Here is an 18,842-nt window from a genome sequence, read left to right as displayed (position 1 = left end):
CTGACTCCACACATACCAACAGCTGTGCTAACTATGCAACCCTCTTCACTACAAACGAACACAAATATATCATTACTGACTTACACACTTAAAAAAAGAAAACAGTTTATCACATCAAAGCAACACTTGGACTTACGGAGAAAGCAATTTACAAAATAGAGGTAAACACTTTATTGACAAAACAAAAAAGAGATTGATGATGCATCATCAAGTCAAAGATATCCATCAGCGGTTTCAAAATATATCCTTCCCAATATGGAAAGCATGATGCAGATACCAATAATTATGGTGCATTACTGCCTCTGAACAGAGTGCATAAAATAAAAAAGAACAGATTTTTAAGCCATTAAGATCTTAAGCAACTGTTGCATATGGGTCTATTGAACAATCAGCAGAACTCACAAAACAACTCAAGGAACAAACAACAAACAAAGAATCTGATGTAGTTTTAAAATAAAAACTGAAGAAAAGCTTTTCCACGTTGGACCTAATTATTTCTGAACAGAAACGTCTTCACCACTTAGGAAGCCAGCATCTTTCTGCCATGCAGAGAGGAGCAAGTTATTAGGAGTTGACTGTATGTGAGTATAAAATATAGATACAAAGTGTTTTTGGGTGGGGAGATTTGATAAACCCTGGCTAGAGAGAATAAAACAGAGAGGGACTGGAGCTGTCCCCCTACCTAGGGGAGAGCTGTAGAGGGCCTGTGACAGGGAGGGACTGGAAGAGCCGGCTCAGAGCGAGTGGCCCGGGGGTTGGTGCTATCACTTCTCACCGCACCCTGAGGAGACTGGAGCCGGGGGCAGGAGGAGAGCGACTGGAGGCCCTGAGGGGAGGGGAGCTCGCTGGTGACTAGGGCACACTGAGTATCCTTGAGCCTCAGCTCCCTTCCCTGGGCGCCGAGTAGGGAAGAGAGGCAGGGGAGGAGCGACGAGCAGCGTGAGGTGATGGGAGCGGAGCAAAGGCACGCTCAGGGACCGAGCAGCGGTTGGCATTAAGCGGAGAAGGAAGTTCGAGGCAGGGAAGGCGGGCCCGGGAGCGGCTGGCGCGGGGAGCCCTTCCCAGGCGGGTGCCCGGCTGGCCTCGTCCCACACTCACCCGGACCAGGTTGCTGACGGCGGCCTGCACTGCGGCCACGGGGGCGGTCAGGTCCGGAATGGCCTTGCCGTCCACCTCCCCCTCCTCGTGCATGATGACCAGGTGGGAGATCTGCTGCGCCACGGGCTCCAGGATGCTCTCGATGGTGCGGGTGTGGAAGACGGGCATGGCGGCGGCGTGGCGGGGGGCCGGGGCCCAAACTCCGGACAAACTCCCAGCGAACCTCTCCCCTCCGGCGGAGGCGCCGCTCCCCTACTAATCCCGCGGAAAAACTACAGCGGCCCGCCCGGAACTCCCGGCTCGGCCAACCGCGGGACTCGAACTCACCACACTTCTCACTCAGCAGCGCCTGCCCCACTGACTCCTCACCTCCCGGGGCCCAGCAGGGGCTTTCAACCGGCGCAACCTACCCCTCCCCTTCCCCGCCCTCTCGCCGCTCCCGCCCAATGGCGGGGCCCTGCCGCTGGCTTCCAATGGCTGCGGCATCGCGTCCATCAACATTCCAACAGCTCCGGCCCGCTTTTCCCAACCAAGTTTGGTTGCATAGGCCCTGGTTTCCAGAGTTGGATGACGTCAGACATTCTGGTGTCCATATAAGGAGATGGTTAAAGCCAGAGAGGCTAGGCTAACTCGGGAGGGGGAGATGGGAGTGCGGGATTCTAACCGCTTGAGGGTAGGGGAACGCCCTGCCCGGTCAGCTGGTAGGTGTGGGGGAGTCTAGGACTCCCACTAGGGTCAGCGAATGGTGCTGCTGGCTGTGTAGTTTGCAGCAACTTGTAAGGCGCTGGTTTTCCAAGGGAGTTGGGGGGTGGATTAATCCGTACTCCTGGAGGGAAGGTGGAGTGGTTAGAAAACTACCGATTTGTTTTCAGAGTCCTTGGTGTTGCTGCGAAAAGCTGGCATTTCGTCCCTAGGTACAACATGTAAGACTCAGTGGGCTTTTTTTCTTCTTTCTTTCTCCCACAGTAGTTCCAAAAAACTATCATTCGGCGCTAGTTTCTGGGATTGCTCGATAGGCTGTACACGCTTTTCAGCAATGACTTCCACACATGGGGCTGTGTGTTTACATACCGGCATATTAACCAAACGCCCCACCCAATGCGGGCAGGGTGAGTGTGGGATGTAGTTAGCAAACCACTTCTCTGCTTCTTGTTTTCGCTTGCGAAGAATCCTTCTTTGAAAAAATGACTTCTTGAAACAGTGCTCTACGATAGACTGGTAGCACTTTACATGTCATGCTCTTATTACGGAAACTTTTGTCCCCTAGATATTGTGGTGCAGAGGAAAGTTGTGCTAACATAGTTTTCCATCCTTGTTCTGAGGATTCCAGCTGCATCCTTTGTTTGTGGCCTGAGATCCCTTTTGAATGTTTTTAACGTATGTTTTTAACATATTATATATTGCACCTTTTCTTGCTGATAGGACGCTTACAACAACCACTTCTGCTGTTGGAATATTCTTTATTCCAAGCAACGATTGTATTTATTTGCCTAAATAGTCTCCTACACTATTTAGAGCTTTAGCAGGATTGGGCACCTGAAAGTGGTTTTCTTTGTCCTGTGTGAATGAAAACCAAAAATTAAACAGAGTGTTAAGTAAAGTGGACTTCTAAAACTATTGCAGCTTCATAACCATCCATCTAAGGTGGTGGTAGTAACAAAGATATGGAAATTTGTTTTAAAATATGCTTAAGTGTGTTTGGAGGAAAATAAACACTACAGGTGTTCCATTCTATGCATCCAATGAAGTGAGCTGTAGCTCACGAAAGCTTATGCTCTACTAAATTTGTTAGCCTCTAAGGTGCCACAAGTACTCCTGTTGTTTTTACTACAACTAGGGAACCCAAATAGAATTACTACTACCCTTTCTTCTGTTACATTCAAAGCAAGAATCTTAGCTTCTGTTAGTACGTATCATATTGTGAATAAATTGCCTTAAAACCTGGAGTTCAATAGGTTAAAGATGAATTTATGTAGGTGAATTTCTTGCCCAAATGTATCATTCCCATACAGGCCTATAGCACAGTGTTTTTCAAAGTTTGGGTCGCAACCCAGTACTGGGTCCCGACATGTAAGGTATTAGGTTGCTGTGATGAGCACCACCGACTGGGATGTTAAAAGTCCTGGAAGCGGCCAGTAGCGGCTCCGGCTTCTAGGCGGGGGGCCACAGGGCTCCACGTGCTGCCCCTGCCCCAAACGCTGGCTCCACACTCCCATTGTCCGGTTCCCGTTGGGGCAGTGCCTGCAGGCGAGAGCCATATGGAGACGCTTGCGTACCTCTGGCTAGGAGCTGGACCTGCTGCTGGCCACTTCTGGGGCGCAGTGCGATCCGTGGTGTCACGACAGGCAGGAAGCCTGCCTCTGTACCCCAACTGCACCACTGATGGGGAGCTGCTGGAGGTAAGGCTGTGCCCCAGCCCTGAGCTTCCCCCAAACCTGGAACCCCTTCATTCACCCCAAACCCCTCATCCTTGGCTCCACCCCAGAGCGTGCACCTAGAGCCCTGACCCTTTCCCACACCTCTGCCCCAGTCCTAAGTCTTGCCTCCCACTCAGAGCCCCCTCCTGCATATCAACCCCTCATCCCTGGCCCCACCCCAGAGCTCTGACTCCCTTCTGCACCCCCAGCTCAGAGCCCCCTCCGACACTCCAAACCCCTCATCCCCAGCTCCTTTGGGTCACGGGCATCAACAGTTTTCTTCAACTGAGTCCCCAGGAAAAAAGTTTGAAAACCACTGCACAGTCCAGAAAAGGTCTGCAAAATGCTGCCCCACTTCATGTGAAATCATTGTTATTTATGAGATTGCTCAGGGCCTCCAATACTCCTCTGAACCCTAATAAACTATTATATGCTCTCCTGTATATAGTCTACCCCCTCACGCACCTCACCGGTTTTGCTTTTACTGAGCTTTGGGACATCCAGACTATTCATAGTAATAAAGTTGAGCATGTGCATCAACTTTTGAAGGATTTGAGACTTTTATACCCCCCCTGCGATGAAATTTGGACAACATTTGTGGAGTCTTGTCTTTTTTTTTTTTTTTTTTTCTTGTCCTAATAGTGCTACTTTGTGCTGTGAATCAGTGGTTTGGAGGCTTTCTCTGAGAGAGCTCTTACATACTTCAGTACAAACAGGATGGCTTCTTTAGTTGAAATTTCCTCGGCAATACATGAACAAAGAATCCATTAGAACCCTGATCCTGCAATGAAATTTGCATAGATGGGCCACTGCGCCTGTACAGAATCCCAGTGAAATCAGTAGGGTTCCTGGTGTGGGTGATGGGTTGCTAGTATGCATCTTATTGATGGATTAGAGTGTACTACTAGCTCTTTTAGCATGGTGGGATTATATGTGTGTGTGAGCAAGATGGAGAGAAATGTATAATGGGGAAGTCAGACAGTTTATTTCCATGTTATGGGATCCAGTGCTATTTGGGAGCAGATATGTTAATACACTTGATAAAGTTTTTAGTTGAGTTTTCTAGTAACATTAAAAATGTACTTGTTCTTGAGTGTGGGCTCTAAATGCACATTAATTATGACTTGCGTGTTATTGAGATTTAAGCTATGACACACTTTGCATATAATTCTGTGGCATACTGGGGGACAATCCAGACTATTGGGGGCTGTGTCACCCCTCCCTTGCAACTTGGGTGCCTTAAATGCCTTGCTGTAGTAACTCTCACCTGGGCTGCTCACAAACAGCCTTCCAGCATGCAAGCCACACCCTGTGTGTCTGTGTAACTGCAGTCTGCCAGTTACACCCTGGCTCTCACCTGCTTTGGTTATACTGCAGGGTGACCCCCAATACATCCTGTACTGGATGTCCTGTATCGCCCGGCCCTCTCCTGCACAGTACAAATATATTGAGTTCATTATTCCTTAAGGGAATAATATGCCAATTTATTACCTTAAATAGTTACTAAAACACTTCAGTTTAAACATACTGAATTCAATAAAATAGTAAAACAACTTTATTAACTAAAAAGAGATTTTAAGTGAGTACAAGTAATGAGGCATAAAAGTCAGAAATGGTTACAAGAAAAATACAGATAAAATGCTTACTAGCATTTATTTAGGAAACTATCTTAGCTGCAAAGCAAACTTTCTCATCACATGCTCCAGCAGATTACTGACCAAACTCTCAGGTCAGGACCCCTCTCCTAGAGTCCAAAGGCAGTTTCCTTTTGTCTTCTCAGCTGTGGAGAATGGGGCGTGGGGTGGTCTTGAACTCTCTGCCCTTTCTTTTTATAGTCCTGTCCCCCCTTTGAGGAGCATTTCCAGCTGGGAGCAAGGTAACAGGATTCTATATAATGTTGCTCTATGCATTTTGCCATGATATTCTTGATAAGCAAGTTATGAGTTTGTGTTGCTAACACCCTCCTTCATTATCCTCTCTATGGCAATGCCAAACAGTGAAGATAAAATACAGCCCTGTTTTACACTAGTGTCCATGTTGAACCACTATGGACAACCAGACAACATCCTTACAGACCACTTTACAGATTTGTACACAACCTTGATGATGATGACTTTAGCCGTGATGACTTTTAGGGATTCTGTGGGACTGAAGAATATTCCTGCACAGACATACATTGTGGCTATCAAATGCCTTTTGAAAACCAGTGAAATTGGTGAAGGGGGGAGCTTGCCATTCTGATCATTCTTCTCTGATGGTCCTCACTGTGACTATCTGATCTGCACAGGTTTTCTTGCTCAAGCTTTGCATCCACTACATGTTTCATCCTGTGTAGTATCATATTGCAGAAGCTTTCCATGTAACCGAGATAAATATAACGTCTCTCCAGTAGTTACAGTCAGTAAGATTGCCCTTTTGGGGTATTCTGACAATGATTCCATGTTTCCACTGGTCAGGATGGATCTCTCACCCAAACTTCATTGAATAGCTGTCATTTTAATTAGGATGGTGGTATTAAGCATTTCTGCTGTAATTTGATCATCTCCTGCTGATTTATTTTTTTCAGCTATTTTGATTCCAGTCCGTACTTCTAACACCAATGTTAATGTCAAGTTGATCAGGTTCACATGTTTCATCAATATCTGGCCCTCAGGTGGGGTTGGGCCTATTGAGGACTTCCTTGAAATGCTTTGCCCATCTGTTTTTCTGTTCTACCTCAGTTGTAAGCATTTTATATCTTTTTGTTTTTTATTGGCCTATGTCCTGTTTTGAAATTTTTACACAGGGTTCTAGTCACTTGGTAAACGGCTCTGTGGTTTCCTATCATAGCTACAGCTGCTAGATCTTTAACTTATCTCTGTTTATCTTTCCTTATATTGCTTTTCACTGCTTTGTCTTCTTTCTTATACCCCACCTTTACCTTTTCCAATAGCTTGTTGGTCTTAGTATTCAGGAGTTTTCCTATCAGTACAGTAGAACCTCAGAGTTATGAACACCAGAGTTACGAACTGACCAGTTAACCACACTCCTCATTTGGAACTGGGAGTATGCAATCAGGCAGCAGCAGAGACCAAAAATACCAAAGCAAATACAGTACAGTGTTAAACGTCTTGCAACCTTTCTCGTCTCCATGCCAGAACTAAAATAGTATCAGCAACAATAACTGAACTCCAGTACGCAGATGATTGTTCTGTAGTTGCACGCTCAAAGGAGGATCTTCAAACAGCCTTAATTGCTTCTCAAAAGCTTAGGGCTAAGTCTGAACATCAGCAAAACAAAAGTTCTCCATCAGTCAGTTCCTTGTCAATCATCAAGACCCAGCAAGGAAGATCCATATTGACAAAGAAGAACTGGAAAATGTAGACTACTTTGCCTATCTTGGCAGCTATCTCTCACAGAGGGCAGACATAGACATTGGGATTCAGCACAGAATTCACTGTGCCAGCCTTGCCTTTGGCAGACTGTTTCGCCGGGTGTTCAACAATCACAACATCAGAACACATACTGAACTTTTAGTTTACAAAGTGGTGGTAATCCCAACTCTCCTCTAAGGCCGTGAGACTTGGATGACCTACAGAAAACACCTGAAAAACCTGGAACGCCAACACTAGCACTTTCTTTGGAAGATCCTCAACATAAAGTGGGAGGATTATCTCACTAATATCAGTGTCCTCACAGAGGCCAACATCTTCAGTGTTGAGGCCCTGATTATCTAGCACCAGCTGAGGTGGAGCGGGCACTGTGCGCACATGCCTGATGTACGCTTACCAGAACAACTGTTGTATGCCCAACTCACCAAAGGAAATGAGGAGTCCAAAAGAAATGCTTTAAAGACCCCCTCAAGATAAACGTCAAGAGATGTGGCATCAACACCACACAGTGGGGACAGCAGGATAGGGATAACTGGTGAAAACTTGTCAGAGAGGGAAGTCCACTTTTGAGGGAAATCGCCTTGCACTGGTCACAGAAAAATGCCAGAAAAGAAAGTTAAAGCAATCACACAGCAATCACGGCCCAACCCTGTCTTCAAACACCACCTGCAATGTCTATCAGTTTGCCTGTGGCTCAAGAATCGGACTCTTCAGTCACCAGAGGACCCATGAAAAATAAAACCTGTGCAAGAGATCACTGCTTTTCTGAAAGTGATGGTGGAGGTTTGGAGGGGTTTTTGCTGCAAGCATCAAACTTTTTGGGATCCTGGCTTCTGGAGACTGACTTTTTTGCCAGAGCCTTCATGCAATACAAGGGCTTGGCAGTGTTCATTTTTACTAGAATGGTAGCTTGGTTCCATTTCTATAACCAGTGAAATGCTTTTATGAGGCTAGGTTGGTCTTGTGCTCAATCCTCCCCACTTTATCTGTGGTTGGGGCTGGCAACCACATCAAGGCGCAGCAGGTGGAGTTTTGCATATTCTAAATCAGTAGTAATGAGCGCCCAGTTAAAATCCTCCTGGACATAAATGTGCAGCAGCTGGGAATTACAAAAAGCGATTAGTTCATAATATGAACTAATCATCTGCGAAATTCCATTTTGCAGAAGTATGCAAAACTGATGAACGGCTTATTTCTCTTTTGTGGAAATTAAAAATGAGCTAAAATCTGATTTTTAAAAAAACCAATTGCTTTCAGGGTTTTTTAGTGAGTTCTAGCCTAAATATGCATACATTTATATGTTTTAAAGGACAGAAAACAAATCTTGTTTGGCAATTCTAAACCACTACTTTTCAGAAAGAAAAGGAGTACTTGTGGCACCTTAGCTTATGCTCAAAAAAATTTGTTAGTCTCTATCATGAGCTACAGCTCACTTCATCAGATGGCTCCAGTGGAGCCAGTGGCTCCAATAGGTGCTGCTACTGTATGCATAATATATAAAAGAACAGATGGCCATTTTAGCATCCTTCTAAAATCATGCTTACCTAAAAGGTCAGAGTGATTGGTTCTTTGTTTTTTTTTAAAGGGCTGAGTAAGCTGCTGCATCTTGGTCATGGTAATAGTGGGCAAAGAGATTTTTTTGCCTCGGTCAGTTTTCAGGACTATGTTACAAGGCTGCATTATAGGTTCAGCATTTTTATGCTCTGCTAGTTAGTACCCTGGGCAACTAATCTTGAGACTAAACTAACATTTAACAAAAGATCAGCTAGTAATGTACTGAGTGCTCCATATAATATTAAACAGAAGTTGCCTTTAAATTGTTTTTCCTTTACTTTGCAATGTTCAAGTGTGTCTCCTTGACTCCAGATGAGTAATAATTTTGCAGTTGTCTCTTGTTGCTGTTTAAATCAGACTCTTGCTTGGTCTAACATTCAATATTTGTAATTTTAAATTAATTATGCTCTTCCTATCGGATTCTTTCTCTGGCATTTATGGCTTATTAATTTGCCAGCTCCTAGCTGGCTAGAATATGATGGATTTTTATCATAATATTTTCTGGTTATTGAGTGCATGGTGGGAAGTGTGAATTATTTTATTTGTCTGTATTTGGTCTGGTATTACAGACATACAAGAACTTATTCCCAGACGAAATAAAAAAAAAAGATGAAGTTTTCTTTCCCCTTCAAAAATATTTCATATAGTCTAGAAGCAGTACCTATTATGATTAGCAATACAGTAGTGCTTAGCAGCCACAGGGTCCTAGTGATTAGAGTGAAGGGATTAAGAGTCAGGAAACCTCTATTTTTCCAGCTCTGCTACTAATTCGTGGTGAGTGTCACAGTTCCTGAAGTAACTTGTACCTCTGATCCTTTCTTGGCCCCCGAGGGCACCTCACTTAGGTCTTAGGTGGCAGCTTGACATTTTTCTCAGGGCAGGAGATTTTCCTTCCAGGCTGGGGATTTAGGATGTGGTTTGTCCTGCAATTCACTGTGATCAGCTTAGCAAGTCTCACTTTACTTCAGCATCTGCCATTCTGTTCTCAGGAGCAAAGACAGGGTTAACCAGTGATCAGCCAGCCTTCATAAAGCAAAGTATTATTTATTCGGAACAAAAGCATTGCAGAGAAAAGGTAGCTTGAAAACAATAAATAGCTTATATTCAGGTCTTAGCTTACTAGACAATCATCCATCTTCCACAAAGAAAGCCTGATAGGAACAAAGTACTTCAACCGCTTTCTGTAGGGTCTTCCCTCTTATTACAATCTCATGCCAATTCTTGGTCTGGTTGAGAGTGAACCCTCCTGCTATATCAGGCTGGTCAGTTTATACAGTTCTTTACTTACCAGTCTTCTCCATCCAAGTAAAATGAGTCTATGCTGTTTCTCACAGGGGGTGAGGTTTCTCCAGGCTTGTTCATCTGCCTGGGTATTTACATTACATTAATTACCCTCCGGCAATTTTAGTTCCTGCAAGAAACTCTGAAGAAACTCCTTCCCCATGGAACTAAAATAGAAATGCTAGCGCATATAGGTAGGTATGACATTTATAAAGTTGATGTGATGGTCTTTGAATATTTCATGATGCTATAGCTCAGTTCTCAGGCTGATAGTTCCTGATAGCTCATTCATGCTTACATGACTTCCCTGCAGTCACTGCTTTGCTTGTCCTGTTTGAAGAAAGCAATTAACCCCTTCACACCTAGAAGCACAAGGTGAGAGGGAAAACCGATTCACATTTTTCCATCAAAATAAATCAAAGTTTCCATGTATCTGTAATATCTGTCACAGTGAGAATTTGAGTAAGTCATTTAAGCCTTCAGCACAGGCAGACCTTTGTACTTGTATGGAGCCTCATTGACTTCAGGGCTGTAACCTCTCTCTCTCGCTCTTTATTACAGTCTGCCCTTCTGTAAAATTGGGATAATAACCTGAATAAAGACAGAGCTCCTTGGATATAAAGGTGCTATGTTGCTGCAAGTATCAACAGACTTTTTTTTTTTAAACAAACTTAACACAAGATCAGACAAAGGGGGTGATTAAGACCTGTCCTAGGGCCTTTTCATTCCAAGTTGGATGTCACTGGGAGTCTTTCCACTGACTATAATGGTAGTTGGATCAGGCCCATAATGAAGTAAGGAAATACGAACATAGGTGCTGACTCCGTGGGTGCTCCAGGGGTGGATCACCCATGGGGAAAAATTAGTGGGTGCTCTGCACCCACCGGCAGCCAAGCTCCCCTTCTTCCTCCTCCCCTGAACACGCTGCATCCCCGCTCCTCCACCTATCTCCCACCACTTCCTGTTTGGCAGTGTTAGCAAGCACGCTCAGGGGAAGCGGTGGGGCCGGGACAGGGATTTGGGGAAGAAGTTGGAATGTTGGCAGGGAGGGGGTGGTGTTGGGGTGGGGACTTTGGGGAAGAGGTTGGAATGGGGGCAGGGAAAGGGTGGGAAGAAGCAGGGCAGGGGTAGGGCCTCATGGAAGGGGTGGAGTGGGGGCAGGGCCAGGGGCAAACGGGGGGTCGAACACCCACATGAAAGTGGGGAAGTCGGTGCCTATGAATACTAATGCATCTCTGTCCCATCATCTTAACCCTAAATATCCCAGTGTCCCCAGAGCGTTACTCAGTTCTGTCTTGTACTGATCTGTTACTTAGTTCTGTTATTCACATTGGCTGAGCAGTTGCAGCCCTGAATTTTGTTGGAAATATATTCTGGGTCACTGGTTTGTATGCTGGTGCCCTCTTCCCCTCCATTAGTCACTTCCTTTAGGGATCTTTTTAATAAGTAATAACAAAGTCACATGTTACTTTTACTAAAAGTAGAATAAGTTTGGTGTGAGAATTTACACAATTTGTTCATGGTGGAAAAGAAAGAACATTGCACATTTACAAATCATATAGCTACAATGCAGCCTCTCTAGCGATACTCAGTCCCCGTCATCTCAGGCATTGGCACCCTGACAGCAGGATCGTCTGGCTATGTAGACTCCCTCCTCAGGCCCTACGCTACCAGCGCTCCCAGCTACCTTCAAGACACCACTGACTTTCTGAGGAAACTACAATCCATCGGTGAGCTTCCTGAAAACACCATCCTGGCTACTATGGATGTAGAAGCCCTCTACACCAACATTCCACACAAAGATGGACTACAAGCCATCAGGAACAGTATCCCCTATAATGTCACGGCAAACCTGGTGGAGGAACTTTGTGACTTTATCCTCACCCATAACTATTTCACATTTGGGGACAATGTATACCTTCAAATCAGCAGCACTGCTATGGGTACCCGCATGGCCCCACAGTATGCCAACATTTTTATGGCTGACTTAGAACAACGCTTCCTCAGCTCTCGTCCCCTAATGCCCCTACTCTACTTGCGCTACATTGATGACATCTTCATCATCTGGACCCATGGAAAAGAAGCCCTTGAGGAATTCCACCATGATTTCAACAATTTCCATCCCTATCAACCTCAGCCTGGACCAGTTCACACAAGAGATCCATTTCCTGGACACTACAGTGCAAATAAGCGACGGTCACATAAACACCACCCTATACTGGAAACCTACTGACCGTTATACTTACCTACATGCCTCCAGCTTTCATCCAGACCACACCACATGATCCATTGTCTACAGCCAAGCTCTAAGATACAACCGCATTTGCTCCAACCCCTCAGACAGAGACAAACATCTATAAGATCTCTATCAAGCATTCTTACAACTACAATACCTACCTGCTGAAGTGAAGAAACAGATTGACAGAGCCAGAAGAGTACCCAGAAGTCACCTACTACAGGACAGGCCCAACAAAGAAAATAAGAGAACGCCACTAGCCGTCACCTTCAGCCCCCAACTAAAACCTCTCCAACGCATCATCAAGGATCTACAACCTATCCTGAAGGACGACCCATCACTGTCACAGATCTTAGGAGACAGGCCAGTCCTTGCTTACAGACAGCCCCCCCAACCTGAAGCAAATACTCACCAGCAACCACACAACAGAATCACTAACCCAGGAACCTATCCTTGCAACAAAGCCCGTTGCTGACTGTGTCCACATACCTATTCAGGGGACACCATCATAGGGCCTAATCACATCAGCCACACTATCAGAGGCTCATTCACGTGCACATCTACCAATGGGATATATGCCATCATGTGCCAGCAATGCCCCTCTGCCATGTACATTGGTCAAACTGGACAGTCTCTACGTAAAAGAATAAATGGACACAAATCAGACGTCAAGAATTATAACATTCAAAAACCAGTCGGAGAACACTTCAATCTCTCTGGTCACTCGATTTACAGACCTAAAAGTGGCAATATTTCAATAAAAAACTTCAAAAACAGACTCCAATGAGAGACTGCTGAATTGGAATTAATTTGCAAACTGGATACAATTAACTTAGGCTTGAATAGAGAGTGGGAGTGGATGGGTCATTACACAAAGTAAAACTATTTCCCCATGTTTGTTCCCCACCCCCACCCCCCACTGTTCCTCACACGTTCTTGTCAACTGCTGGAAATGGCCCACCTTGATTATCACTACAAAAGGTTCCCTCCCACCCCCCACCGCTCTCCTGCTGGTAATAGCTCACCTTAAGTGATCACTCTCGTTACAGTGTGTATGGTAACACCCATTGTTTCATGTTCTCTGTGTATATAAATGTCCCCACTGTATTTTCCACAGTATGCATCCGATGAAGTGAGCTGTAGCTCACGAAAGCTTATGCTCAAATAAATTTGTTAGTCTCTAAGGTGCCACAAGTACTCCTTTTCTTTTTGCGAATACAGACTAACACGGCTGCTACTCTGAAACCTGTACTTGGCTGTTTGCATTGCACGCTATTACGTGGGGATGCAGTGTACTGTAATAGCAAGTGTCGTGGTCAGTGGAGTAGAATCTCTAAGCGCTTGCTGCTCCAAGTGCTTAATGTTGAAGGATATTCTTGCTACCATAAAGTCCAACTGAAGTTAGTTTGCCTGCTTATAGTAGGTAGTAAGTTCCTACACATGGCAGTAAATGTTTCAAGGATTGGACCATAAGTATCAATACTGCATGTGCAGGATTGCACAAGGGCCCTGATCCTTCAAAGATTTAAACACATGCAGAAGGCCTTGTCTACACTAAACAGTTTTGTCAACAAAAGTCAGGTTTCATCAACAAAACAATGGATGTGTAAACACTGCAGTGCTCCTTCTGCTGACAAAACATTCCTGCTTTGCTAACAAAATAAAACCACCTTGATGAGAGGCGTAGAGCTTTTTTGTGCCAAAGTTATATCGACAGAGTGTTAGTGTAGACACTGCACTTGGTTATGTTGCTGTAAGCCTCCAGGAGGTGTCCCACAATGCCCACGCTGACCACTCTGGTGAGCATTTCAAACTCTGCTGCCCTGCACCCAGGTGCACAGGCCTCTGCCCCTCCCCCTTTAAAGGCCTGGGAATTTTTGAAATTCTACTTCCTGATTGCTCGACATGGACAGCTCACATCACATCTTTCCGGCTGACCATGGTGGCTCCATGCAGCAAACACTCTCCCACTTGGAGTACACGTGAGTTGTTGGATCTGCTGGCACTGCGGGGAGAGGAGGCTGTGCAATCCCAGCTCCACTCCTGCCATAGGAACTTCGATACCTATGGCAGATTTCTCATGGCTTCTTGGATAAGGGCTATGAATGAGGGACACATCAGTGCCATACGAAGATCAAGGAGCTGAGGCAGGCATACCAGAAGACAAAGGAGGCAAACCGTCACTCTGGTGCTGCACCGAAGACCTGCAGTTTCTATAAGGAACTGGACACCATCCTTGGCAGTGACACCACCTCCACTGCCAAGAGGTCCATGGCTACTTTTGGCAGGACTGGAGGTGGTGGACAGTGAACCAAACCCCAAGGACAAAGTTGTGGATGAGGAGGTCGAGTTGGAGGACAATGTGGAGCACACAGCAGGGTCGTCTGGTGGCGCGGAGAGCCAGGACCTCTCTTCCACTCCAGAGGGGTCTAGCCAGTCCCAGCAGTCTGTGTCTGGTGCACATGATGCAGGAGAGCAGAGCCGTGGTAAGTCATCTTTTTGAGTTGAGGCTGCTCGGTTATATGAGGTAGAGCTGTGCTTTGCTGTATATATTGTAGAAGTGGGTGAAGGGATAGAAATGTACCAGACTAGCTGTGTTTGAGTGGTCCACATTCCCCTGTGCAGCTCTGTAGTGCAGTGGAACCGTGTGTTAATGCACACTGAGATTTCAAGGGAATCCTCCAGAGAAATCTCTAGGAAACTCTCCTGGAGGTACTCACCAATCGTCTGCCAAAGGTTCCTTGGAAGAGCTGCTTTGTTCCTTCCTCCCATTGTAGGAAACTTTCCCATGCCAATCAGCAATTGCTTGTGCAGGGACCAAAGCGGCACACAGGCGAGCTGCATAGGGACTGGGTCAGAAGCCACACACGTGCAGAAGATGTACCGTTTCATCCTTGCTTACCCTCAGGAGTGATATATCAGCTTCAATTAACCCCACTTGTGGAAAATAATGGCAGAATTTACAATATTGTCCCTAGTCACCTGCAGTGATCACCTTTAGAAAACACCTCAACCCTTTGCCCAATCTTGAGCTCCCAACCCCTCCTGGGCCAAACTCATCATGTTTAGGGTGTTCACCTAGATGTGTGTTTGCCAAGGGACAGTGGGAAAGTGAATGGTATGTTACAAGAGGTGTATTTTACTATAATTCAGTGCTGTGTGTGAATTAACAATCATGCTGTTTCTTGTGCTTCTGCAGATGTGGCCTTCAGGGGAACCCCCTACACACCAGTGGAGTGCCCTTGTGGAGTGCCCCTGCCAGATTAGGAAGCAACCAAGGCAGAGCAAGGAGGGCATGTTTTGAGAGGTGCACCAATTCTCAAAGTCTGAAAAAAGAGAACACAGGGAGTGGAGAGAGACCATGAAGGAAAAATTTAAAATAGAAAGGCAGGACAGAAAGGATAGTGAAAAGTGCACTGTAAAGGGCCAGGAGCAGATGATAAAAGTGATGGAGGAGCAAACAGATGTTGAAGTCCCTAATCACACTCAAGGCAGAACATATGCCTGCTCTTCTCTCCCTGCAGCTATTACAGAACTGCTTTCCATGCCCTTCCCAGACTCCTCCTACCCCATTCACTCCACCCCTAGAATAGCTTCCAAAATGATAGCTGGATTTACACACAGCTCTGAGAGCCTCCACTGCAGGGTGGAGGCTAGCTAGTTACCACTGAGTGTCCTTATGACAATGGTACCGTGTTCTGTTATGTTGTAGTCACTTCTCACTTTATTATGCTAAAGAGTAGTTAAGCACTGAATGGTCCTAGCAGATGTATACAATTTAATAAACAAAACTAAGAAGCTATGCCAGTACTTTTTTTCCTGTAGGCAGATGTCTTTGAAAATTGTATAGTAATTTTTTAGCAAGTTTGCTCTTGTAGGAAAGTGCTGGATTGTTATCCTCAATGTATAGGTGCCTTAAACAGAGACACAGAGAGGATAAGTCCCATGAGGTCAGATGGCCAGCAGAAAGAAGTCTTCTATCTTCAGATCAAATTAATCTGAGGCAAAAGCAATTGAAACTTTAGTCCTGATGATAGGGCTCATGTGCTTAGAGCAGTACAGGACACAAATTCAATCTCTACCTGAAGGTGTTTGCTTTCTTAAAGACAGACCCAGCAATGGCAACATTCACTGAGAAGCCCAAACAAGGGCAAGTTTTAAGGTTGTTTTTCCCCCCCACCACCGAGTTTTTGTGCCAACTACGCTGGGTCCAAAACACTTTATTAACCACATTGCATTCTTCAGCAGGTTATGTTGAAGTATTATGCTAGTATCTTTGCTGTTACAGTCTTTATAAGTATTGGCTAGAGAAATGTTTTGAAGGACAGAAAACAGATGCTGTGGGGAAGAAAGCGGACGAAGCCAAATATAACCTCTGGTAGAGACTCTGGGGTGAAGGTCTAATGCAATCTCCCTTGTTTTGAACAATTTCAAACAAATATATTTTCTCTTCTCTTTTCTCTTGTGTGCGTAACTATAAACTAGGGGCTGGGATATGTATATACTGTTAAAATACACACTATAAGCAAAGAAAATTCCTTACTCTTTGTGGTTATAACATTACTACTCTTTATACACAACACAGTTTGATTTTCAAGAGACTGTGGGCAAATGCAAGTGGTTTGACTCTGTGTTCAATTATACAGTTACCATGCAACCAAAAAGAATGGCAACAAAAGTCAGCAAATTGTTTCTAAACATTGTATAAAGCATAAGTATTTCTGTCATTGCTGTGTGCTCTCCAGTAAACATTGTGAGTGCTGATAAGACTTCTGAACTTTCTCGTATTTATAAGAAATGACTACTGACCTGGGACATGCATTTGTGGGAGTCAATTGCAGCTGAGAAGGTGAATCTCTCTTTGGTGTGGCATTTTATGCTTGCCTATCATAGCTCCTTTCCCAGGACCTCCACACTCTGACCTTCATCCACCAAACCATTTAAGCACATGTTTAAGTACATGAATAGTTATAAAACTCAAGTGTTTTGCTGATTTGCGGACGCTGTGGTACATCTCTGTGCTCTGGAGTTAGAGGGTTCTGGGTTTTCTGGACTTTTGTGAATGTATTTGTTCACCACACAGCCAGCACCTGTGACTTTCCAGGGCTTCTGTGGCACAATATGTCACTACCACAATGACAGATTATATTTAGTAATAAAGTGTGTGCGTGTGGCAGAGAGTTCCACTTCTCTTTACTGACAAGACTCAGAACCGTTTAACTCTGTCATAGATCCTATGCGACTATAAATCCATGTGATAAATTACTTTGAATATGCATGTTTGATAGCCTCATCTATACTCTGCTCATTAATTCATCTCCAGAAGCACTATTTCCAACACTAAATCTCAGAGCAGCTTCAAACATCTGCATTAAACAACAACAAAATAGGCTACTACAACAATATTGCCTTCTTTCTATCCTTAGGCCTTGGTCTTCTCCTTACCTCTACGTGACTTGACCCTCCATTCACACAGAGCCCCACAGAACCTGTGCAGGAGGCTCAGCACAGGAAATATGCCAGGATCAGGGCCTTAATGTATCATTTTCTTTCCCCATCCACTGTCACCTTACATTTGACCTAAAGCCCTGAACAGGCACTATTGAACTCTGCATCACTGACAGGTGTAAAAAATGCAAAATATCAGGGCTACAGGTGGGAGTTTGCAAAGCAGGGAGTCCCAGTTTTCCATGGGGACATGCAGCACATGCTTCTAGACCTGGAAAATTTTGCATTTATCACATTTATGTTTACAAGAACTATGGTAAGTAATTTTATAAGGTTCTTTTTAAAGGTACTGGTCACATTCTTTTGTCTCCTGCAACAGCCTGTACAATTGCATGGTTACTAAGGGTCAGAGTGTCAACTGCTTACCCATACTGAAACTCACTTCACTCTGTCTTACTGTATTCCTAGGGAGAGGTGTTACTCAATGGCTTAGACTGTGACTTCCTTACAGTGGGGAGCAGTTACTCACAGGGCAGGTCTACACAATGGGGCACAGTTGACCTAAGTTACGCATTTCCAGCTATGTGAATAACGTAGCTGGAATTGACGTAGCTTAGGTTGACCTTTTGCAGTGTCTACACCACACTGGGGTCAACAGGAGAGCAATCGGTAGTCAATTTAGTGGGACTTCACTAAACCTGATAAATTGACCCTGGTGGATCAATCACCACGCATCAATCCCCTATAAGTGGAGACAAGCCCACAGAATAGTCCCATCTACTTCAGGGGCACTATTCATATGAGTAACTGTTCAGTGCTGGGAGTGATGCACTCAGAATCTGTGACTAAAGAAGCTTGGCTTTTCAGATAGAAGAATTGAACAAATTAGTTCCAGTAAAATGTTTTAAAACCATTTCTAAATAGCTTTATTCTGTTAAAGATGAAGCATAGGCATGACTGGCAGTGACGTGGGATGTACTCACTCATCATTTCACCATAAGTGAGTACTTTGGCCATCCCAAATTCATGCTGAGAAAGACTTTAAGCCACATTGTGACACATACAACCTTGAAGCAGGACAGTGTGGCAAAACTGTACATGCACTATAGGAATGGAATGTGCTCAGGGTTGTCCCTAGATCAAATGGTGCCCCAAGTGAGGAGCATCTTTGGTGCTCCCCACCCAACACATTTGTTAAACTTTTGAAAACTTTATTTATTTTGCATTTATAGCCCGTTTCACAACTTTTATGCATGATTTGCATGCATGATTTCTCTCTGTCATATAAGATGATAAATTTGAATGCTAAGATCTGTAAGTCTGTATTTATTCATGCCATATATAAGCAAATAAAAAATACATTTTCTCTATGCTTATAGGAACTTTAATTTTAAGAATAACTGGAATGTACTAACATCAAGAAACTGAACTGTGCAC

General features: G+C 44.6%; 1 protein-coding gene across 2 annotated transcripts in view; it reads right to left on the bottom strand.

The window, feature by feature from the left end:
- VCL (vinculin) overlaps positions 1 to 1,525 on the bottom strand; it is a 104,978-nt gene extending 103,453 nt beyond the window's left edge. The window contains exon 1 of one of the 2 annotated variants that reach the window (XM_037905760.2): positions 1,099 to 1,525. In XM_037905760.2, the coding sequence (XP_037761688.2) occupies positions 1,099 to 1,266 (168 nt within the window). In that variant the 5' untranslated portion in view covers positions 1,267 to 1,525. The remainder of the gene's footprint in view (positions 1 to 1,098) is intronic. The other variant, XM_043551790.1, reaches the window with a different exon arrangement.
- Between the last annotated feature and the right edge of the window lie 17,317 nt (positions 1,526 to 18,842).

Source organism: Chelonia mydas, chromosome 7 (genome assembly GCF_015237465.2).
Source record: "Chelonia mydas isolate rCheMyd1 chromosome 7, rCheMyd1.pri.v2, whole genome shotgun sequence".
Lineage (NCBI taxonomy): Eukaryota > Metazoa > Chordata > Testudines > Cheloniidae > Chelonia > Chelonia mydas.
Note: the sequence above shows the minus strand (reverse complement) of the source record. Positions and strands in the feature narration are given on the sequence as shown.